Consider the following 25,398-nt stretch of genomic DNA (forward strand, 5'->3'; position numbering starts at 1 on the left):
AGAGTCTTGTCAAAAACTAATATAAAATTGCATTCAGAAGAGATTTTACTCAAATATAAATTTACTTTGACAAAATCTTACCCGTCAACATTGAGGAACTTGGGTATCATTTAAACGTTCCTCCTTGCGCCACATAATATACGAGCTGCATCAGTCTTTTAAATTCTTGGCACACTGGTGGTGGGGTGGGAGGCAGGGGGTCTAGCAACATGACAAAGTCTTTGGGAGGGGAGCCCGACATCTTCCCACTGCCATGGCATTGCACCAATGCTAACAATCTAAGCAGTGTGGCCAACAGCCAGGTGGCCAATTGAGCCATTAAAATGGCCCAGTTAAAAGACCATTTGCCAACCTGCGGGCATTTTCCCATGTCGGGAGAGCCTGCCACTACTTGGGGGGAGGAGGGGGTGCGGGTTGGTGATGGCCCTGGGACTCCCCAATGGGTTCGTCAGGAGGAGACTTCTTTCAAGGGAGGTCCATGGCCCACGAGGAAAGACAGTGGCCCCCCAAGTTAAAATGGTACCAAAAGACCAATCCCTTCTAATCAGGTCCTGGGTGGCCCCAGTTCTTCAAAAATAACCTACCTGCTATACAAGGACTTCTCAGCATTAAAGCACCCTCTCTCGGTGATGCAACATCAGTAATGGCCTCTGTTTACAGTGACATTGCTGAGCTGCCAGCCCTCAGTTAATTGCTGCCCCAGGATCTTGCTCCTCACTGGAGCAGGATCAACTCCCTGGCAAGAATGACTTCATGCCAGGGCTAACAGCACTGACCAGCTCACCTTAAAGATGAATTTTAACCATTTCAGCTGTTTAATGTTTTTCAGAAAAGATTTCAAATCAATTCCAAATTGTCACGTTTTTGTCCTTTAAATATATGTCCCTAAAATTTGGATCAATGCTGTCCATACTCTTGGCCATCTGAGGTTGACAGAACAGAAATTTTCATCTGATCAATTTGAATCCAGAGCAGTAGGTCATCCACTGCTCACCAGAATTAGTACTGCACTTCTGATGAATAATGTATTCATAGCTTAATAAATGGTGAAAACTGACACTAGAAGAACTTGTTATTGCTATTGTTCTGCCATTTAATAAGCAGCTAACAACAACAATCATTTTAAACATACTGATTTGATTAAATGCAAATAAACCGCCTTCATTAATTTAGAACAAATGGTAATGTGTTGCAATAAACTAAATGTAAAAGATAGCTCGCATGAACCCTGGTCCGAACTAAAAATTGAGCTCATCAAAAACTTCAGGATATATTCTTAAACACAACTTTATTTGATCATATTCAAATAGCAACACAACACACGTAGCTTTATCCATGTAGGTATTTTTAATGGCATCACAACTATATGAATACAATCTTCAGGCTGATACTGACATTTGATAACATTTTCATAATATACATGTTAAATTTCAAAATGAAGCATAATAAAACTACACAAAGCAAAGTATTTGTAATCAAAAAGTCACAGGTATTTTTTTAAAAAGTGATACATGTCCCTCTTATTAGGGTGGAAAGTTTAAAAGAATGGTCTGTTTTTGCTGTCTGTGATGATGAAAAATAACCCCGGATGACACATGACATGGGTCAAATATAATAAGAACACTTGTGACCCTAGTAAAGAAACCCCAAAAAGGGCATCATTTCCTATGCAGTTTGAGAATACAGTTTTACTCATGTAATTGGGTTTCTGAACATCCAGATAGGGATAGTTATGCGCACTTCACTGTTTTTAAAAAAACTTTCAACCGTGCAAAGACTTGATTTAGTGCTTTACCTTCTGCACGAGTCAACCTGCTGGTATATTAATCCTGAGGTAACCTGTCTGAAAAGCAGGAAACATTTTACAAGCATTAATTCATTGCACCATACATCCTATGTAAGATTGTCAGCCATTTATTTTTACATGGATGAATGTTGTCTGGATTTATGTACATTAATGAGCTGAAAGAGTCAGTGTTATATTTCATAGAAATTTGATCATAACACAGTTGTTAATGACTTCGAGAATATGCTGCAGAATATCATACAGGGTACCAGCAAAAATCATAATCTTAGAGTCATAGAGGTTTACAGCATGGAAACAGACCCTTCAGCCCAACTTGTCCATGCTGCCCTTTTTAACCACTAAGCTAGTCCCAGTTTCCCGCATTTGACCCATATCCCTCTATGCTCATCTTACCCATGTATCTGTCTAATTGCTTTTTAAAAAGACATAATTGTACCCACCTCTACTACTACCTCTGGGAGCTTGCTCCAGACACTCATCACCCTCTGTAGAAAGAATTGCCCCTCTGCACCCTTTTTTTAATCTCTCACCTTAAACCTATGCCCTCTAGTTTTAGACTCCCCTACCTTTGGGAAAAGATATTGACTAACTAGCTGGTCATTGTTGATACACTGCAAACATGCTGCCATATTTCTCAAAATTTGAGTTATCATTTTTGATATTCTTTCATGTAAAGCTGATTTAATTTTATCCAGGCTAAAAGCAAATTACTGCAGATGCTGGAATCTGAAACCAAAAGAGAAAATGCTGGAAAATCTCAGGAGGTCTCGCAGCATCTGTAAGGAGAGAAAAGAGCTAATGTTTCGCAACATCAGCTCTTTTCTCTCCTTACAGATACTGCCAGACCTGCTGAGATTTTTGATAATTTTACCCAGTATTTACTATAAAATCTAGAGCAGAAATTTCAGCATAATTTGAACCTTTATTTGATATTGTTTTTATTGAATGTTTAAGTGCATTTTATGTTTGAGTTTATGTTAAAATCTTCCATTTGGAATGTTAAATGTCTTTCAGTTCATAGATGTTTTAGTTAAAATAAGTCTTATTAGTGGTGGAACTGGTATGTTTCTGCTCCTCACGTTTTCTATAGCAGTTAATGATGAATGCATTTGGAGACACCCTAAAGTGGATAAATAGCAGCAGGAACATAATTGCTGTTCTGATTTTGCAGGTACATAGCATCATATAGATAATCACTATATTCATCCAGGTTGGGTTTAGAGGTCTGGTACATGCTTTTGTTCATGTTGTTTATTGCAGTTTGAGCATTCTGTGTTGGGTCTCTGAGATTCTTGGGACCAGCATTTTCATTGGAAGGATCTGAAGCACCTTGAGAATATCTAATAAAAGAGTTGCTGTAAGCATTCTTTCCCAGTGTAATTTTATTCCAGTTGGGATACTCTCCACATTCAAAATTTGTACTGCAGTTTGTTCCAGGGCCACCATAACTCCCAGGATTATGGCACCCTCCACTAAATTGTGTACATCTACCATAGAATCTGCTGATATCCATTTCGCAATGTGGATCATAAAGGTAGGTGGGCTTTCCAAGGTCATGCCCATTCGTATATGATAAACATGGACTACCAGAGATGTTCTCAACTGCTACGCATTCTTCGAGATTTCCATTTACGTAGAGATTGGACAAAATACTTTTTGGATTAGAGGTAAAAGTTGGCAGAGATCCTTCATTTTCAATTGCCCCTGTAATCAGCTGAACAAACAACATATATAATAAGTAACAATTTGGCTTACAATTTATAACCATGACAATTTACATTTATAATATTTTCTATATAAAGTAACTTACCATACTGATTCAATGAGTGGAAGAGATATCAGTAGCAATTATGAAAAATCTTGGTTTATAAAGTTGGATTTTAGGAAGGGGAGGAAGGAGAATAGGTAAAGAATTATCAGAAGGAATTTCCAGGGCATGTGGCCTGGGAAGCCAAAGTGGGGTGGAGGGAGATTGGTTGAATGAGTGAGGAGTGCATAAAAGGCCAAAGTCCAAGAGACTTTGGTGGGAATATTGTTGGGCTGGAGAAGGTTACTAAGAAAGGGAGAGAGACGCCATGAAGGAATTTCAATTTGAGGCATTGAGGGACTAGAAACTAATATGTCATTCAAGACTGGGCCATGAACGAGTGGGACTTGATGTACATTAGAATATAGACAGCAAAGTTTGGTTGAGTTAAACTTTTTGAAGGATAGGCTATGAGAGGCTACCCGGGTGAATGTTGAAATAATCATGTTTGGAGGTGACAAAAGCATGGAAGAAGGCTTCAGTTACAACTAGGCTGAAGGTAGGGATGGAGACAGATGATATTGGTGGTAGAAATAGGTGATCAGTGTGACAGAGAAGTCAGTCCAAATATTATGCAGAAGATCAACCAACACAGATTTGCTTGATTCGTAAAATTAAGATTGCAATATTTCATTGTCTGGTAGTTGATGTCTCAGAAATGAACCGCCTCCTCTCATCCATTTTCTATGTCAATTGTATTTTAAAGCAATTCAATAGATCTACTAAAATCTTACCTAATTACATACCATGGAGGTGGGCAATGAATGCTGGCTTAGCCAGCAAAGCCACGTCTCATAAATTGAGAAAAAAAATGCGATATACTCAACCTTAAGGGGGAAAAAAATCATTAAGAGTTGTATTATATATGCCCAGAATCCATAAAGTAGGTATCGCATCTCAAGTCCTAGCTGCTCATTCAAGTTGAACTTTTGATGTGTAATTTTAGTGTTCAAGCATCGCTAGTTCAGTGTTTCTTTGTTGGCAGTAATGAATGCTCTGTTGCTACTTTGTCCCTTTGATATAAGATGCATTTTAACGTGATGAATGTTGCTGTGATAATGTTTAGGAGTGGGTTAGTGCTTTCCTTCCTGACCAGTGAATATTTTGACTGACCTAGTTAAACGTTTTGGCAGGCTACCACGTTGATAATGAGAGACTGTTCATTGAAAGCAAGTCACTTTGAACCACTGTCACAAGTGAGATTGACTTCATGACATTATCTTCACTTGTGAAACAAAGTTGGTTATACTTACATTGCTCATTGTTAGCATCAAGACATCCTAATTGTTTCCCTCACCATTTTACTGGAACTGTTAACAGCAACATGTACTGTACCTGCAGTTCCCTTTTGTCTTTATAGCAACCATTTTCAACATATGGTCTCTTTTTGTTGATTGATCTCCTTGCTTCAGCCTCTGTCTTTGTTTCTGGCCTGGGATGATCGTGTACACCTTTCGCCTGCCAAGTAAAGAAATCGAGGGCATAAAAAATATGTAATGGCATTGTACAAACAATGTATATGTTAAACATTATTCTAATTAATTTAGTTTCCAGTGCCAGGGCACTTTTAGACGCAATGTCCGAGGTACTGCCTGGCTATATTACAACAGTTCTACCTTGTCACTTGATGAAGTTCAAATGATGATATCACAATTATTAACCTCGAAACGTGAATACTGTCAGGCATAAACAAGATTTAGGACCCAATACAAATGACAAAATAATATACCCAAAACTGAATAAAACCATTAAGACCCTACCTGCCCAGAATTTTTCTTGAAGTCTTCAGCCTATTCATGATGGTTTTTCAAGGTAGCAGGGAGGTAGATGATATTGGTGGTGGAAGTAGGCGATCGATTAGACTAACTGAAGAATGCAAAACTTTTTTGGCAGGAAACGATTCCAAGTTGGCCAAAAGTAGGCATCTATCAATTTCAGGAGCTTTGAGCTTTCTCAAAATTGAAAGTAGAAACACACAAACAGAACTCAGTTGACCATTGACTGTGATGTCCTGCCCGTTTTTTGATTTGATTTATTATTGTCACATATATTAACATACAGTGAAAAGTATTGTTTCTTGTGCGCTATACAGACAAAACATACCGTTCATAGAGAAGGAAATGAGAGAGTGCAGAATGTAGTGTTACAGTCATAGCTAGGGTGTGGAGAAAGATCAACTTAATGCAAGGTAGGTCTGTTCAAAAGTCTGACAGCAGCAGGGAAGAAGCTGTTCTTGAGTCGGTTGGTACGTGACCTCAGACTTTTGTATCTTTTTCCCGAAGGAAGAAGGTGGAAGAGAGAATGTCCAGGGTGCGTGGAGTCCTTAATTATGCTGGCTGCTTTGCCGAGGCAGCGGAAAGTGTAGACAGAGTCAATGGATGGGAGGCTGGTTTGCGTGATGGATCGGGCTACATTCACGACCTTTTGTAGTTCCCTGCGGTCTTGGGCAGAGCAGGAGACATACCAAGCTGTGATACAACATGAAAGAATGCTTTCTATGGTGCATCTGTAAAAGTTGGAGAGAGTCATAGCTGACGTGCCAAATTTCCTTAGTCTTCTGAGAAAGTAGAGGCATTGGTGTGCTTTCTTAACTTTAGTGTCGGCATAGGGGGACCAGGACAGGCTGTTGGTGATCTGGACACCTAAAAACTTGAAGCTCTCGACCCTTTCTACTTTGTCCCCATTGATGTAGACGGGCATGTTCTCCTTTACGCTTCCTGAAGTCGATGACAATCTCCTTCATTTTTTTGACATTGCGGGAGAGATTAGTTTTGCCACACCAGTTCACCAGATTCTCTCTATCTCATTCCTGAACTCTGTCTCGTCATTGTTTGAGATCCGACCCACTACAGTGGTGTCGCCAGCAAACTTGAAAATTGAATTGGAGGGGAATTTGGCCACACAGTCATAGGTGTATAAGGAGTATAGTAGGGGGCTGAGAACACAGCCTTGTGGGGCACCAGTGTTGAGGATGATCTTGGAGGAGGCGCTGTTGCCTATCCTTACTGATTGTGGTCTGTGAGTTAGGAAGTGAGTTGCCTGTTAAGAACCTACACAGGCCAGAAGTGGGAACTATGGAAATGCCATTTCCTTCAATATCGAGCAGCATTGCGACTTCACGCACAAGAGTAAAATCATTGAGTCATTTCCATTCTCTGTGCTGTAGGCCCAGTTGCAGACAACAGTCTCCTGGAGCAGACAGTGGAAAAGTCCACCACAGACTGAGAGAATTCTCAAAGTCTTTGATGTCTCTTTTTGCCTGAAGTGAAACTTAATAATAAAGCGAGCACATTTTAATGAAATGTCCCATAGGCCTGAGGAATCAATTGAATTATTTCTCAGCAACTTGTATCACCTGGCTGTTTCTTGCAGCCACTGGGTGCTGAAGGACAAACTAATCCATGATTGTACAGTTGTGGGCATCTGAGATTTAAAAAACTCAGTTGGCTGGACGGCTGGTTCGTGATGCAGAGCGATGTCATACCATTGAGGTTATTCATTCCCACCTTCTCAATCTTACCTCTCGCCTTCAGTGTTGCAATCCTCAGATTAAATCACCACTAGTCAGGTCTTCCCCTCAACAACCCCTTTGAGGGGGAGAGCAGCCTATGATCATTTGGGACTATGGTAATGTTATGGTGACTCTCTACCTATATCAGCACAAAGTACAGCAAAATCTTTAGCCCTTTTAAAGCTTTCCAATCCTGTACAGCAAACTTGTCTCGGAGTTATTTGTCTGCACAAAATTTCTTTTTGCCATTTAAATTGTTCCCCTTGCAGAAGATGGTGCTGTCTTCTCTCAATAGCCTCTGCAATTCTTCCCATTTCTTAGAATGGGGCAATCTCGCACACACAAATTCTGGCTGTCTTACCACTGACTACTTCCAAAATTCCTTTCCATCCAAAGTCCTTTCCATCATCAATGCAGCAGTGAATAGTCTGCCTGTGAGAGTCTTCACTGGAGTTAAAGATCACCCATCTTCTGTAATCTTTCCTTGTGTGCTTCAAGGGAGTAAGAAGTTTCTCGGAGAGTCCTGACTTCTCCTAGTCCAAGGCATCCAAAGCTTGAAGCTCTTCAGTCTTTCATTACAAATTACTCATTATCCTTGCAGTTCAGCAATCCTGAAACTTGCTGTTTGCTTACCAGTTATGTTGCTAATTTTCTGTCCCATTCCTGTGATGATTATGTCCTCCAAGAAGAAGACAAAAACCCATATATCTCCAAGCTGTCTTCCCCAAGGTCCAGGAATGGGTGGCACAATGGGTAGCACTGCTGCCTCACAGCTCCAGGGATCTGGGTTTGATTCCCGGCTTGGGTCGCTGTGTGGAGTTTGCACATTCTCCCTACGTCTGCATGGGTTTCCTCCCACAGTCCAAAGATGTGCGGGTTAGGTTGATTGGCCATGTTAAATTGCCCATAGTATCCCAGGATGTGTAGGTTTAGTAGCATTAGCGAAGTAAATGTGTGGGGTTGTGAGGATATGGTCTGGGGTGGAATTGTTGTCGGTGCAGACTCAATGGGTAAAATGGCCTCCTTCTGCACTAAGGTTTCTATGATTTCTATGAACACCATGGGGCACTGAATCTGAAGGAACTGTGGCTTGGGGAAGAGAAGAGTTAGAGGCAACTTGCCATTGGTCGCTGGCAGGATCTTCCAGTCCTACCAATGCCTATGGCATTTTGCATTGCTCGTCTGCCCTGCTGCCAGAGAACCCGCCACACAGGATAAGAAGAAAAAGAAGAAGAAACCCTACAGTACAGAAAGAGGCCATTCGGCCCATCGAGTCTGCATCGACCACAATCCCACCCAGGCCCTACCCCCATATCTACCCACTAATCCCTCTAACCTACGCATCTCAGGACACTAAGGGCAATTTTTAGCATGGCCAATCAACCTAACCCGCACATCTTTGGACTGTGGGAGGAAACCGGAGCACCCGGAGGAAACCCACGCAGACACAAGGAGAATGTGCAAACTCCACACAGACAGTGACCCAAGCCGGGAATCGAACCCAGGTCCCTGGAGCTGTGAAGCAGCAGTGCTAACCACTGTGCTACCATGCCGCCTAGGAGGGTTGCTTTCAGCGGGACTGAAGATCCTGTCAGCAGGAAGGGCCGGAAAATCCTGCCCATATTTTAATGTTGTTATAAAAATGTAGATATTGTATTTGCAGGGAGGTGTAATATAAAGAGTTAACAGAATAGACATGCTAATATATGATATAGATGATGCTATATTACTGTGACATCAGTCATATCACTGATATCAGTCATCATGTGTTACATTCCCAAGGGAGAGGTTGGAACACCATGCTCAGGAGCAACATGCCTACACTATAACCTATTTAGATGTAGTACTAATTAGCAAGTGTTCAGCAAGTACCAGAATATGACTACAGTCTGTCCATGCTGAGAGTCCACAGATCAGAGGGAACATCCAAAACAAATGTGTTTTATTCCTGACCAGCCAGTATGTCCTGAAAGACTTCAAGGACATGAGAAAACTTTGTTGTGCAGACCATTGAAGACACAACCTGTCCATTTCTCCCAACCAACAAACCATTATGTACTACACTGGATTAATTGACATAGCCTGTATCCAATGCTATAGTTGGTCAAACTTGACTTATTTGGTTACATAGGATATAGTGTATAAATCAGGTATGTATAGATAAGTCCACTAGACCATTTTAAAACTATATTAACGAGTCTATCACAAGCAATAGAAATTAAAGGAACTAAATAAATGAAATTAAGTTCTTATTAAAAGGACTTCATTTCACGTCCTTTAGGATAACCTAGTTTATTCTCAATAATGAGGTTATTATGGTGAGCAAAGATTGCAAATCAATAAATTTTACAAAGTTTTGGCTCCAGGTCAGAAGAAACCTACAAGAAAAAGTTGGCTTTCTCAATTTTGTTATGGTCTTCATACTTCAATCTGAATGTGCTAGCTGCAGGATTTGGTTGTATACTGCTGTATTTGAGGGAATCAGAGTTCAAAGTGGCAACCATGTTCTAGATGGTAATTTGCTGAATGAATGATAAATGAAGAAAATCAGCTACTGATTTACAATTTGATGGAGGTACACAAATATATTTGTGGATATTTCCATTGCTTATTCTCATTAGCAAAACTAAAACAATCACAGGATGCCAGTACACTCAGCCAACAGTGCGATAACATGTAATGCACTAATGGAACATTTTAAGAGGAGTTGGTCGAGAAAGTGAACTGGACTTCGTTTTTAATGAATAGCGATATATGTAGAATATGTGTTTGTAAAATCAAAAATAAATATAATTTTGTGTGAACAAAATGGAAAGAATATCCCTGCCTTGCTAATGTACCTCTTTAAACATTATTTTTCTTTTTATCTTTAATTTTTTTTAGACAATTCTTTATTTTTCACGTTGCCTTTGCCCTGAAAATTGTTTCCTCCACCCGCCTCATCCCCCTATTCCCAAATCTCCTCCCAACTGGTTTAATAATAACATATTGTACCTGTGGGAACTTTTTTTATTGAATTAAAATCATGTTTTAAATAAACACTGATCAACACTGTCAGTAAAATGTCTGACATTCACTTCATAATTTTTTCACCATTTTGGCTTTAAACAAAATTATTAAAAACGTATTCAAACGAATAATTTAATGCCCCTGCCCCCAACCACATCCCCCACCCCCCTCACCCCACCCACAACCATGTCCAGTTGCACCTTTTTTGCCTGTAATTGCACATGCCATTGAAATTCTCCCTATTGCTTTCTATTAAACTTCAAAGCAACAACTCAAATTTCCCTTCAGGAAGAATGTATATGTTTGTAGCATGATGGTGTGTGCAGGTCAATACATGTTTTAAAAAGGAAGGAAAACCAACCTGAAAAAATATGCATTTTCCTTCATGTCTCCAGAAGTTGGTGACAGGATAGCCCCCATGACCTCGGCATGGCATGAGATTCAATGGTGCACCACAGTTTGGACAACATTTCTCTGTAATGGAAAAGATGTGCTTGAAATTTTTTTCTTTGGTTTACTTGCAACATGTTATATAATTAGTCGAAATGTGACCTCCCAATTAGAAAGAAAAATAGTTTACATTTACATTGTGTCTTTCACGCACAAGCTAAGTAGTCACTTATGTAATGTAGAAAATGCAGCAGCCAATTTAGAACCATAGAACCCCTACAGTGCAGAAAGAAGCCACTCGGCCCATCGAGCCTGCACTGATTCTCCAAAAGGGCATCTTACCCAGGTCTGCCCCTGCCCCATAACTCTGCACATTTTACTGTGGATTAAGGGGCAATTTAGTGTGGCCAGTACACCTAACTTGCGCATCTCTGGACTGAGAGGGGAAATCTGAGCACCCGACGGAAATCCACACAGACACAGGGAAAACGTGCAAACTCCACACAGTCACCCAAGGCCAGAATCAAACCTAGGTTCTTGGCACTGTGAGGCAACAGTGCTAGCCACGGTGTTGCCCAATAAGGCCCCACAAAGAAACAGATGATCTACTGTTAGGTGATGTTTGAGGGGTAAATATTGGCCAGGATACGAACAATAACTTGTTTTCAAACAGTGCCCTGAATGTAATAGCATGTCCCAAGGGGTTTCACGGAAACATTATCAAGCTAAGTTTGAAACCAATAACACAAGCCAATATTACAGCAGATTGCCAAAAGCTCACTGAGGTGGGTTTTAATGCAGTACATAGGCAGATAAGCTTAGGGAGAGGATTCCAGAGCTTAGTCACATTCACCAGTGGTGGAACAATTAAAATGCTCGAACTAGAGGAGTGCAGGAGGATTGTGAGACTGAAAGAGATTCTAGAAATAGGCACCAGGCTCTGGAGACATTCAACAACAAGAATAACGAGAATTTTCAAATTGAAACTTTGCTTAATCAAAAGCAGTCATAAGTCAGTGAGCGGGATTTGGTGTGAGTAAAGATGCGGGCAGCAAGTTTGGGGTGACCTCCAAGTTTATGAAGGGTACAACATGGGAGGCTGGCTTGGAGTGCATAATTACATCTCGAGGTAACAAAGGTATTGGTAAGGATTTCAACAGCAAAGAGCTGAGGTGGGAAGAGAGTCAGGCGATGTTAAAGAGGTGGAAATCGACAGCTAAGGAATAGAGTTCATAGTGGATGCTGAAGACAATAGCATTAGTTTTTCCAACATCTGGAAATTTCTGCTCATATACCTGGAGAGTTTCCCAATTCTTCAATATATCTTTCATGTTCACCTGAGGTGGCAGATGAGGCTTTGGTTTAATGTCTGATCCGAAACAAAAAGATTTGTGTCTTTCATCAACTCTATGAATGTAAAAGGCACAGGGGTAGGGGGAAATCACAGCTCCGGGGCTGATGCCTCCTTTACTTATGTAGCAATTTCAGAGAAAATCTTAATAAATAAAGGCACAAGAAGTAGAAATAATAGGATGGTTTGTTTTAAAACTTGGCCTTTGCTGATCAATTTACATTTTAGAAATTGCTTTGCATCGCAGTAAAAGAATCAAACAAAGTCAAATTCAGATTGCTGTCAACCACTCTTAAATGAGAAGAGCTTAAAAATTCCAAATTAATCACTGTATTTAATGTTACCAACTGAATAAGTATAACTCTTGGGGATTTTATTTTTACTGTTAAAAATGCATTTTTGGCTTGTTGATGCCTCAGTTCCAATACAAGTTCTTTGAATCTACATTTTGTTTGATTGCACTACTCCTAGGTAGATGGCCATATGACTTTTGAGATTTCAACAACCGACCTGATAGAGACAGTGGAGCACATTAAAACACTGACACATTGCACTGTGGAGGGACAACATGTAGGCTCTCCTGCAATTTCTGGCCCAAATCTTCGAACCCCAATAACGGTGAGCACTGACTATTGAGGGCTGCAATGGGATCAGACGTCCTGGGAAACTGACTTGGACTGGAACTCCAAACTTCTAGTTCACCAGAAAGAGCTCCATGGAAGACCCCACTGATGGTCCCACCAGGACCTCAGCAGGTCAACCTGAGCTGTTGGCCTAATAATTACAGGGCATGTGGTGGAAGGCTGCTGTGGCGAGCTCCACCGGGGATAGATCAGGCAGCAAGGATGAAAAATTGATTGAACATTACTTTGCAAACACTTGGGAGCACTGAACTGAAGGAAGAACTCAAAGAGCACACTTTCAATTCATAACAACAAGGGGAGTGTGGTTTTTGTCTCAATCAGGCATCCCCAGCTCGCTCCACTCCAATAGGCCTCCCCACTCAGTTCAATGATGGATCCACAATACAGCCAGGAGAGGCAGTTCCCACTGCAGCTGACAAAAAAGGTTAAAAAAAAGTAAGTTAAAATGCAGCCAGTTGCATAAGCCACAACTTCGTTGCTGACAGAAAGGTCAGGGCACTAGTAAGTTTTCAATTTTACCTGAGGACTGTCAAGCAAGAGACACCTGTACTGATAAAGGAAATGAAAAGGTCCACAGCAGATGCCATCTCCCTAGCCCTGCACTCAACCCTGGAACACCTAGATAGCAAGGACACTTATGTCAGACTACTATTTATTGACTAGAGCTCAGCGTTCAACGCAATTATTCCCACAAAACTCATTTCCAAACTCCATGGCCTGCGTCTTGGCACCTCTCTCTGCGACTGGATCCTGAACTTCCTAACTCACAGACCACAATCAGTAAGGATAGGCAACAATACCTCCTCCACGATCATCCTCAACACCGGTGCCCCACAAGGCTGTGTTCTCAGCCCCCCTACTATACTCCTTATACACCTATGACTGTGTGGCCAAATTCCCCTCCAATTAGATTTTCAAGTTTGCTGGCGACACCACCATAGTGGGTCGGATCTCAAACAATGATGAGACAGAGTACAGGAATGAGATAGAGAATCTGGTGAACTGGTGCAGCAACAATAATCTCTCCCTCAATGTCAACAAAACGAAGGAGACTGTCATCGACTTCAGGAAGCATAAAGGAGAACATGCCCCTGTCTATATCAATGGGGACGAAGTAGAAAGGGTCGAGAGCTTCAAGTTTTTAGGTGTCCAGATCACCAACAGCCTGTCCTCGTCCCCCCATGCCGACACTCTAGTTAAAGCCCACCAATGCCTCTACTTTCTCGGAAGACTATGGAAATTTGGCATTCAGCTACAACTCTCACCAACGTTTACAGATGCACCATAGAAAGCATTCTTTCTGGTTGTATCACAGCTTGGTATGGCTCCTGCTCTGTCCAAGACTGCAAGGAACTACAAAAGGTCATGAATGTAGCCCAATGCATCACGCCAACCAGCCTCCCATCACTGACTCTGTCTATGCTTCCCACTGCCTCGGCAAAGCAGCCAGCAATTTTAAGGACCCCATGCACCCCAAACATTCTCTCTTCCACCTTCTTCCGTCGGGAGAAAGATACAGAAGTCTGAGGTCACGTACCAACCGACTCAAGAACAGCTTCTTCTCGGCTGCTGTCAGACTTTTGAATGGACTTACCTTGCACTAAGTTGATCTTTCTCTACATCCTAGCTAGGATTGTAACACTATATTCTGCAGTCTCTACTTTCCTTCTCAATGAACGGTATGCTTTGTCTGTATAGCATGCCGGAAACAATACTTTTCAATGTATACTAATACATATGGCAATAATAAATCACATCAACTCAAGAAGGCAGCTCATCACCAACTTCTCAAAGACAATTATGGATGGGCAATAAATACTAGCCTAGTCAGCCACATCCAGTAAATTATTTTTTTAAACGTGCATTTATTTGGCACTTATCACAACCACTGGATGTCTCAAAGTGCTTTATAACCAATGACATACTTTTAAAGTGTAATCATTATTGTTGGAAATGCAGCAGCCAGGGTACCACAGCAAACTCCCACAAACAGCAATGTGAAAATGACCAGATTATCTGGGAATTGTTGTGATGTTGATTAAGGGATGAATATTGGCCAGGATAACCCCTCGCCCCCCACCCCTGCTCTTCTTCAAGATAGTTCCATGGAATCTTTTACACCCTCCTGAGCAGGTAGATGGGGCTTCTGTTTAGAGTCTCATTGACTGTCTGATAAACAGCACCTTCCAATAATGCGGCACTCCCTTCAGTGCTGCACTGGAGTACATGACATTATTGCCTAATTATTCCATTTTACACAAAATAATGAGCAAGATCAATGAAAGCTTGCCTGTGAGCTGAATTGATTGCCAGCTTGTTTGTTGTCAGTGACTGAGATATAATTGAGCCTTTTACAATCTGTTTTTGACCACCTCCCAAGTAAAAATAAAATCTAACTGCAGGTAGGTCTTTCTTGGTTGATTAGATCATGCAACTTGGATATTGCAAATGTAGTTTCTTACAAATTGATATTAATTCCCAAAATCCGCTTATGCCTTTTGCTTTTCCTTTTATTTATTCATGTTAATATGTGAGGATTCTGGCAGGTGAATGAAGGCCAAAATGGACTTTATTTTTTCCAGTTGTGCCATATGCCCAGGAAATGGAAACAAGGCAGTAGCACATCTTATGGTGAATACTTGGAACAGGAATTCAAGAACAGTATGATGAGTACTACTCATCATACCGTTCTTGAATTCCTGTTCCAAGTATTCACCTAGTGAGAACTCAAATCCACACTTGTCAGCCATGCGACTTAGTAACTATCCTAGGGATGTTATTACAATGGCTGGTGATGGAAGATTGAAACCAGGGCAGTCCTCCCTCTACAATTGGGAAAAGTGTTCATTCTATGTCAGCAAGTAGAAGATCTCTCTGTGGATTTCCCATTAACATGACTTGGATATCTCTAAAGGGGAGAAAGGTTTGAAAAGCCCATTTCAGATATCTGGTTTGACAGGCTTAATAAAGGCCAGAATTCGCCAACCTTATCTGCAGGAATTCTCCACTCTCGCAGCAGTGAATGGGGATTTGACTAAGCACCAGATTTTCCAGTCTCGCCGGCAGCAGCAGTGGGGCGTGTGAGACTGGAGAATTCCTGCCAATGTCTGTTCAGTCACTTCAAGTAACTTTTTGAAAGGCTGCTAAAAATGTCCCTGATATGATCTACACCTTTTCAACTGGCTATGCCCAATTTATGGTTTATTACTTGCTTTTATGAACTGGAAAATTTGAAAGGATGAGGGAGTAAAGCCTCACTGTCACCTAATACAAAAGTTAACAGCTCTTTCTGGTCAATTTTCTGCATTCAATATCATTCATTCTGTCCTTGAAGAGGTATCTTGAAGAGATTGTTAGCTTGAGGACCCCTTTTTAAGTATGAGTTTTTAAAAATCCACAACATTAATTTATTTCGGTCTTTTTTGTGAATTTTGTTCATTGTGAGTGCTAATGATGTCAAGGGTACAGGTGTGGAAGGGTTACTGTCCGCATTGTGAGGGAGCCAGCACCTACAGTTCATGTTGAACCGTCCTGATTTCTCCTGTGGTTTGAATTCAAAACAGTTTAAGGCCATTCTTCGTGAAAATGAGAGTAACTGCCTTTGACATCAAGGCAGCATTTAACCAAGTGTGGTATCAAGAGGCAGCAGTAATCAGGGAAAACTCTCCGTTAGCTGAAGTCGTATCTAGCAAAGAGAAATGTTTGCCGTGTTGGTGGCCGCTCATCTCAGCTCCAGGACATCACTGCAGGAGTTCCTTAGAGCAATGTTCTATGCCAAATTATCTTCAGCCGCTTTATCAAGGACCTTCCCACCATCAAAATCTTAAAACAGAGAATGTTTGCTAATGATTACATGGAATTCATTACCATTCACAACTCCTCAGATACTGAGCCATGCAAGACCTGGACAGTGTTCAAGGCCTGGGTTGACAAGTGGCAAGTAACATACATGCCGCATAAGTACCAGATAATGGCAAACTCCAACAAGAGAGAATTAAACCCTTTTTCTTTCAATTACATTACAATTACTGAGTCCTCCACCATCAATATATTGAGGATTGCCATTATACAGTAAATGAACTGGACCAGCCATATATAGTCTGTGGCTACAAAAGCAGGTCAAAGGCTGAGAATTATGCCTTCTGATTTCCCAGTGAGTTTTCACTATTTACAAGGCACAAGGTAGGAATTTGGAGGAATACTCACCTCTTGTCTGAATGAGTAAAGAAGCTTAAAACCATCCGGGACCTCAGCCACAACTGTGGCTGCAATATGCATCAACTACAGGATGCGTCACAGCAACTCGCTAAGGCTTTTTAGAAAGCACCTTCCAAATCCCAACTTCTACTGCCGAGAAGGAATAAAGGCAACAAATGCCTGGGAGCATCACAATTGCAAGTTCCCCTCCATGCTACACAACCTCTGTCTTTAAAATGTATTGTTGTTCTGTCATTATTGGTGGGTCAAATTCCTATAACTTCCTACCTAACAGCGCCATGGATGTAACTACAATAGCCTGCAGCAGTGTATAAAGGTCACCACCACCATCTAAAGGGTGCTAGCACTGCCCTTAAAACCCATCCTATGAATGAACAAAACAAATTGTTCAAGTTAATTTCTATTGATGTAAATTATAGTGCAAATAAAACACATAAAAAGGACAAAATGGAACAAGAACGAGAATGAAACATGTTTAAAATTGCAAAACGAATACTGGCATGTGAAAAATACACTATATCACTATTTCAGTCAAGGGGGGAGATTACGAAGCCTTCAGGAACACGTGGGATGACTGAATTAGGCGAGATGGAAATTTTGCTTTCCTGACGGCAGGTTGAGATACAGAAATTAAATCAGAGGCGTGTTTACGCCATGTCAGGCCTCAAGCCAATCCTGCGGCAGGTTCGTACTTACAATACAGCGCATGCCATGAATACTCATCAGTGTAATACTTTTTAAAAATGAATTTATACATACAATAAAAACTCAGGGACGCACAAGAATCTTATGGAACTCAATTCAGACTTGTTTAAAGGTGGTGTGTGCCAGTTGACTTTGTGCCGTTGTGTTAGAGGTCAGCAATTTTCCTTGTCAAACTCTGTGGCATAAGGGATCGGAGCAGAAGAATGGCAGCTTTCATGGAGGCTTGGAACCAAAAAGGGCTCATTACTGGGGAGGGGGGGTGTTGAAAGGTTGGGGTTTGGGTGAATGGAAGAGTTAAAGAGAGATTCAAGGACAGCGGATGGGGTCTGGGGCATGGAGGAGTGAAATGGGAAGAGCCTGTGGTGCAAGACTGGTGGGAACAGGTAAAACTTTGAGGGATCTAAAGGGCAAACGTGGGTCCATCTCAGGGTTTTGGCTTGCAGTGTCTGTCCAGGATGTTGAGTTCATGTACAACATTTCAATTATCCCTCCTAAAAGTGATCTCAGACAATGACCTTAATGCATAGAATAGAGGGCCAGCTGAGCCTACACATTCAGCCATGTCCCACAGAATGGTGAGTCCAACATTGGATACTAACATGAACATTCAAAAAAGAGTGAACACAAAAGCACAACATCGTTTCTTGCACAATAAAGGAAATTTTCCCTAACTGCCCTGCACGTCAACCATGAGGTGTACCAGTACATTGAGCTCTCTGACTAAGCTAGCGTCAGCAAATAAATGGTGCACACATGGACAAAGTGAAACCAACGTAATGTGAAATATTTACAAGTGAAATTTTAATTTGAAAGGGTTGTGCCACTTTGTGCTCTCAGTAAGCCTTATATTAATGTTAATGGAGTTAGGCAGGAAAGTCCTGACCATGATGCAGAACCTGTTTAATCTGGAGGCTCTTTTATAACTCACTCATAGCTGCAGCCTTGAAAACTGCTAGCGAGTTTCACCAATGAGAAGCTTCCCCTTCCACGGAAACGCATGAATCTTCAGTGCACGTCGCCAGCACTTTAAACATTAACTGGAATTATGTAGGAACTGAAAAAAGCAAGAGAGTGGAAATGGTGTTCACTTCTGGCTCTGCTGTCTGGAACAGCGCACCAGGGTAAAATTCTGCCCAGTATTTCCACAAAATATTCCACCTGCAGTCTGCCTCGTAAAATAACACTTACTGATGTCCTACAATACATTGTACAGTACTTTGGAATATATTGTAAGACACTTAGATAAAGGCAAAGTACTGCAGATGCTGGAATCTGAAACAAAAACTTTCTGGAGAAACCCAGCAGGTCTAACGAAGTAGCTGAGCTCTGATGAAGTAAAGTAAAGTTTATTTATTAATCACAAGTAAGGCTTACATTAACACTGCAATGAAGTTACTGTGAAATTCCCTAGTGACCACACTCCAGCACCTGTTTGGGTCAATGCACCTAACCAGCATGTCTTTCAGACTGTGGCACACGGAGGAAACCCATGCTGACACGTGGAGAATATGTAAACGCCACACAGACAGTGACCCAAGCTGGGAATCGAACCTGGGTCCCTGGTGCTGTGAGGCAGCAGTGCTAACCATTGTGCCACCATGCCACCCGGATCACTCTGATTCAACATTGGCTCTATTCTCTCTCCACAGATGCTGCTGAGTTTCTCCAGCATTTTCTGTTATTGTAAGACGTTTCATTGATGTACTGGAAAACATTGGAAGGCATTGCTCACTGGCCTGGCTGAGATCTGCTCTGTTTGCCAATTATTCAATGACTTGGGAAAGTGTGCCCCTCTTTTCTATTTGGTGGTGGATGAGCCTGCATCAAAAGGAGTAAGACTTTGAATAATTGGGAAATAGTCACTGAAATGCAGGCAAATATTCAAAAACAGCACAGCAGTGTGCCAGTCTCACATCAACCCTTCATTGTATTACATCGTAAATTAATTGCATCTATTTGTTTTTTGGCAGCGGGTTTCAAAAGCTGTGCTTACTTTGGAACATTTAATTCAGTGCCTGCAAATGTTTTGTCTGTAAAATTTTTGCCATTCCACCCTTGTGTGTTTTGAATGCCTCTATGTGTTTTCTAGACTTTGTAAGTCTCTTGCCAGAGCAATATGAAGATTTTTAATCAGTCACTATTTTAAGATGTACACGTTTTTATCCCTGAAGTGTTGTGTATCGATAGTTGCACTTCTGCAGTCTGTTTTACATGCTCCATGCTGATTTTACTGCCAGATTAAATACAGGCCAAACAGGTTTTATAAATGTTCCAGGAAAATTGTATTTTTAAAAAAGTAGGCAAATGGTTGAATTAACCAACAAATTATCAAATTCTGCTTATGGTGCTGAATAGCTATATGGGCTGCCATCCTTTATAGGTGAAAGGTCAGGGGCTATAATACAGACAACACGACAACTGAAAGAAAAGAAATTACATAAATTCAGAAGCAGACTTTACATAATTGTGGTGATTGTCCCTTTAAGGGCAACACAGCAGAGTATAGGTCACCTGGCCTGGGTGACCAATCAAGACACAGAGTGGGGAATCGCTCCAAGGGAAGGAGTTCTCCTAGGGCAGAGACATTTTAGAATTAGCTACAAACATGTAGCTCTTGAAGATCACTGTAAATAAATCCCATTTTGTTCACTAATGAAGTCTCTGAAAGTGCATAATTAGAGTAATATAAAACCTCTGGTTTAAAAGTGAAGATCAAAGGAGGCAGGGAACCCTAAGGAATGCTAAAAGAACTGATCAGTTCAGAAAGAATGCAAGAAAGTATAAACAAAATGCATGAAATACTCTGCAGCTCTGGCAGGCAGCATCTGTGGAGAGAGAAAGTTAATTTTTCAAGTCAGCAATCTTTTATCAGAACTGGGGATGGTTAGGAATGCAATGGGGTTTGAGCATGTGGGGGCAATCGGCGGTCGGGAAAGTGGGAAAAAACAAGAGGGAAGGTCTGTGATAGAGTGGAAGCCAGGAGAGATTAAATGACAAAATATTTCATGTTCCAAGGCTAAAGGGAGTGATAATGGCACAAGTAAAGAAACAAAAAACAGAAAATGCTGGAAAATCTCAGCAGGTCTGACAGCACCTGTGGAGAGAGAATAGAGATAACAATTTGAATAATGATGCCCCTTCGTCAGAGCTGAAGATAAGAAAAATAGGACAAGATTTATACCGCAAGGGTGGAGTGGAGAAGGAGGGTTTTGATAGGGATGGCATAGACAAAAAGACAAAGGGAATTTTCCTTGTCTTTAGCTTTGATGAAGGGTTATCCTGATGCAAAACATTGGCTCTCTAGGGAAGCTGGCTGCTGAGCTCTAGAGGTGATGTGGAGATGCCGGCGTTGGACTGGGGTGAACACACTAAGAGTTTTAACAACACCATGTTAAAGTCCAACAGATTTATTTGGTAGCAAATACCATTAGCTTTCAGAGCGCTGCTCCTTCGTCAGATGGCTGATGAAGGAGCAGCGCTCCAAAAGCTAATGGTATTTGCTACCAAATAAACCTGTTGGACTTTAACCTGGTGTTGTTAAAACTCTTACTGAGCTCTAGAGGTGCCATTGTGCAAACACCCCAATCTCCCAGTGAACAGGGCACTGCCTGGGACCACCCAGGAGGCTTCAATGGCCTCTGAGCCCCCGCAGCAAGGCCATCATGTCTGATCTCCCACTGGCAGAGACCACCTGTGATTCTTGCTGGTGAGCAGCTAAGGTCATGAGCCCAAACAATAGTGTCCAGGACGCCCTATTGACATTTAAATGATAAAATTAATACTTAAATCAGCTTCTTGACCTTCCTAGGCAGGAAGCCAATTTCACCGGCAAAACAGGGCCGGTAAGACTGGGGGAGCCAAAAAACTGGACGCGTTTCTCATTTTTTTGCCTCTCACTCTATCTTACCACCTCACCTCGCCGAACAATGAGCGGAACAAGGTCATAAGATCGCTCCCTAAGTGCCAAATGAGAGAGATCCAGACCAGTTATTTGGATGAGTTTGCAACTGCAATCTTTGGACAGAAGTGCAATTCTTACCAATTTAGGGGGCACGGAGCCGGTAAGATGGCACTCTAAAATGTTCAATTCCCATCGTTGTTTCCTTTTCAACATATGTGTGCAACAATAAGACAAAACATGGAGATTTCAGAGCAATTATCTGTAATTATGCTTTTATAAATAAGACTATACTAAATTGGACCTGATTTAATAATAATAACAGAGTAATAATATATGTAATAATAACAGTTGTCATGATGGGGGATTTTAATTTCCAAAATATTGATCGCAATCTCCCTAGAGTAAGGGATGTAGATGGGGAGGAGTTTGTTAGGTGTGTTAAGGAGGGTTTCTTGACACAGTACGTAGAGAAGCCGTCAAGAGGAGAGGCTGTACTTGATTTGGTATTGGGGAATGAACCTGGGCAGCTGTCAGATCTCTCAGTGGGAGAGCATTTTGGAGATAGTGATCATAACTCTATCTCCTTTACAATAGCATTGGAGAGAGATAGGATCAGACAAGTTAGAAAATTGTTTAATTGGAGTAAGGGGAATTATGAGGCTATCAGGCAGGAAATTGGAGGCTTAAATTGGAAAGAGGTTTTCTCAGGGAAATGTGCGGAAGAAATGTGGCAAATTTTCAGGGAATATTTATCTGGAGTTCTGCATAGCAACGTTCCAATGAGACAGGGAAGTTATGGTAGGTTACAGGAACCGTGGTATGCAAAGGCTGTAATGAATCTAGTCAAGAAGAAAAGAAAAGCTTACAAAAGGTTCAGGGAGCTAGGTAATGTCAGGGATCTAGAAGAGTATACGGCCAGTAGGAAGGATCTTAAGAAGGAAATTAGGAGAGCCAGAAGGGGTCATGAAAAGGCCCTGGCAGGCAGGATTAAGGAAAACCCCAAGGCATAAAAGTTGGGGTCTGATGTTGCAGTTGTATAGAACGTTGGTTCGGCCGCATTTGGAATACTGCGCCCAGTTCTGGTCGCCACACTACCAGAAGGACGTGGAGGCTTTAGAGAGAGTGCAGAGGAGGTTTACCAGGGTGTTGCCTGGTATGGAAGGGCTTAGTTATGAGGAGAGATTGGGTAAACTGAGGTTGTTCTCACTGGAAAGACGGAGGATGAGGGGTGACCTAATAGAGGTGTATAAAATTATGAAAGGCATACATAGGGTGAATGGTGGGAAGCTTTTTCCCAGGTCAGTGGTGACGTTCATGAGGGGTCATAGATTCAAGGTGAGTGGGGGGGGGGGCGGGGGGGAGGTTTAACACGGATATCAGAAGGACGTATTTTACACAGAGGGTGGTGGGGGCCTGGAATGCGCTGCCGGGCAAGGTGGTGGAGGCGCACACACTGGGAACGTTTAAGACTTATCTAGATAGCCACATGAACAAAGTGGGAATGGAGGGATACAAAAGAGTGGTCTAGTTTTGGACCAGGGAGCGGTGCAAGCTTGGAGGGCCGACGGGCCTGTTTCTGTGCTGTATTGTTCTTTGTTCATTCTACAAGTCTGTGAAGAGCAAGAGGATAAGACATGAAAAAATAGGACCTATCAAGTGTGACGGTGGGAAAGTTTGTATGGAACCGGAAGAAATAGCAGAGGTACTTAATGAATACTTTACTTCAGTATTCACTATGGAAAAGGATCTTGGTGGTTGTCGTGCAGACTTGCAGCGGACTGAAAAGCTTGAGCATGTAGATATTAAGAAAGAGGATGTGTTGGAGCTTTTGAAAAGCATCAAGTTAGATAAGTCACCGGGACCGGATGAGATGTACCCCAGGCTACTGTGGGTGGCGAGGGAGGAGATTGCTGAGCCTCTGGCAATGATCTTTGCATCATCAATGGAGACAGGAGAGGTTCCGGAGGACTGGAGGATTGCGGATGTTGTTCCTTTATTCAAGAAAGGGAGTAGAGATAGCCCTGGAAATTATAGACCAGTGAGTCTAACCTCAGTGGTTGGTAAGTTGATGGAGAAGATCCTGAGAGGCAGGATTTATGAACATTTGGAGAGGTATAATATAATTAAGAGTAGTCAGCATGGCTTTGTCAAAGGCAGATCATGGCTTACGAGCCTGGTTGAATTTTTTGAGGATGTGACTAAACACATTGATGAAGGAAGAGCAGTAGATGTATATATGGACTTCAGCAAGGCATTTGATAAGGTGCCCCATACAAGGCTTATTGAGAAAGTGAGGGGGCATGGGATCCAAGGGGACATTGCTTTGTGGATCCAGAACTGACTTGCCCACAGAAGGCAAAGAGTGGTTATAGATGGGTCATATTCTGAATGGAGGTCGGTCACCAGTGGAGTGCCCCAGGAATCGGTTCTGGGACCCTTACTCTTTGTGATTTTTATAAATGGCCTGGATGAGGAAGTGGAGGGATAGGTTGGTAAGTTTGCTGATGACGCAAAGGTTGGAGGTGTTGTGGAGAGTGTGAGGTGGTTCAGTTTGGCAGGTCAAATAGGATGACGGAATATAATATTAATGGTAGGACTCTTGGCAGTGTGGAAGATCAGAAGGATCTTGGGGTCCAAGTTCATAGAACGCTCAAAGCAGCTGTGCAGGCTGAGGCTGTGGTTAAGGCGGCGTATGGTGTATTGGCCTTCATCAATCGAGGAATTGAGTTTAGGAGTTGTGAGATAATGTTGCAGCTATATAGGACTACCCTCCCCGGTCAGACCCCACTTGGAGTACTGTGCTCAGTTCTGGTCGCATCATTACAGGAGGGATGGGGAAGCCATAGAAAGGGTGCAGAGGAGATTTACAAGGACATTGCCTGGGTTGGGGGGCATGCCTTATGAGGATAGGTTGAGTGAGCTCGGCCTTTTCTCCTTGGAGAGACAAAGGATGAGGGGTGACCTGATAGAGGTGTATAAGATGTTGAGAGGTATTGATTGAATAGACAGTCAGAGGCTTTTTCCGAGGGCTGAAATGGTTGCCACAAGAGGACACAGGTTTAAGGTGCTGGGGAGTAGGTACAGAGGAGATGTCAGGGGTAAGTTTTTCACTCAGAGAGTGGTGGGTGCGTGGAATGAGCTGCCAGCAACAGTGGTGGAGGTGGATTCGATAGGGTCTTTTAGATAAGTACATGGAACTTAGTAAGATAGAGGGTTATAGGTAAGCCGAGTTGCTAAGGTAGGGACATGTTCGGCACAACTTTGTGGGCTGAAGGGCCTGTATTGTGCTGTAGTTTTTCTATGTTTCTATGTTAATCTATTCAAAACCTATCCACTTTCAGAGTTAAAATTGGGCCCATTTTGTACCTATCCATTGGCATACCAGCTGAGTCTCTTTGTAAGCCTGTTTTATAAGGCACTGTACAGCAGTAGAAGTGGCTCCTGGTTTAACTATTATGGTGTAGTTTTAACACCAATGTCTATTATTTTGACCATATTCAGCGCATAGATAAGGAAAGCACATTTCAGCTGGAGAGCAGGCTCCAACAGTTGAATTATATTTAAAACTAAATATTTTTTCCATAAGACTAGCATAACAGTGGCATTGGCATTACCTGATTATAAAATGGCATTGCTAATTATCAATCCAACTATTGCAAAAACCCAAAGAGCGTGTTATTTTTTTCTTTGGGGAGTGTTTTTCTACTTCTTTTTATTTAAAGTAAAACAATTGAAAGTCAGAAGCATCTGAAACTGGATGGAAATCAATTATTTTCTCTGCATATCCTAGAATTTGATCCTCATTGTACAACTAAAAATGATGATTACGGCTTGGTTTACAAGCTACACAAAGCCATTCTAGTGCCCTTTTTGGAAATATGAGCATAATTTTCATTTGAAGTACTGTAATTTAGCTGATAAAAATCAGGATTTATCTTCCTACATCATAAATAACAAGTTACTTTCTGTAGTCTCTGACTTGTGTTGAAGCAAACCATTTTTTGTTAATCAAAATGCAAACAAAAGGTGAATCGACAGCTTCACTAGATGCAGTG

The 25,398-nt window shown here is 41.7% G+C and overlaps 1 protein-coding gene across 1 annotated transcript in view; it reads right to left on the reverse strand.

Annotated features, from left to right (window-relative positions):
- Window positions 1-1,708: 1,708 nt before the first annotated feature.
- LOC144493784 (chorion-specific transcription factor GCMa-like) overlaps window positions 1,709-25,398 on the reverse strand; it is a 36,588-nt gene continuing 12,898 nt past the window's right edge. Inside the window, exons 3-5 of the mRNA XM_078213260.1 lie at window positions 10,496-10,608; window positions 4,950-5,072; window positions 1,709-3,521 (exon numbers count right to left, since the gene is read on the reverse strand). Of these exons, the coding sequence (XP_078069386.1) occupies window positions 2,928-3,521; window positions 4,950-5,072; window positions 10,496-10,608 (830 nt within the window). The 3' untranslated portion in view covers window positions 1,709-2,927. The remainder of the gene's footprint in view (window positions 3,522-4,949; window positions 5,073-10,495; window positions 10,609-25,398) is intronic.

This window comes from Mustelus asterias, chromosome 5 (genome assembly GCF_964213995.1).
Source record: "Mustelus asterias chromosome 5, sMusAst1.hap1.1, whole genome shotgun sequence".
Lineage (NCBI taxonomy): Eukaryota > Metazoa > Chordata > Chondrichthyes > Carcharhiniformes > Triakidae > Mustelus > Mustelus asterias.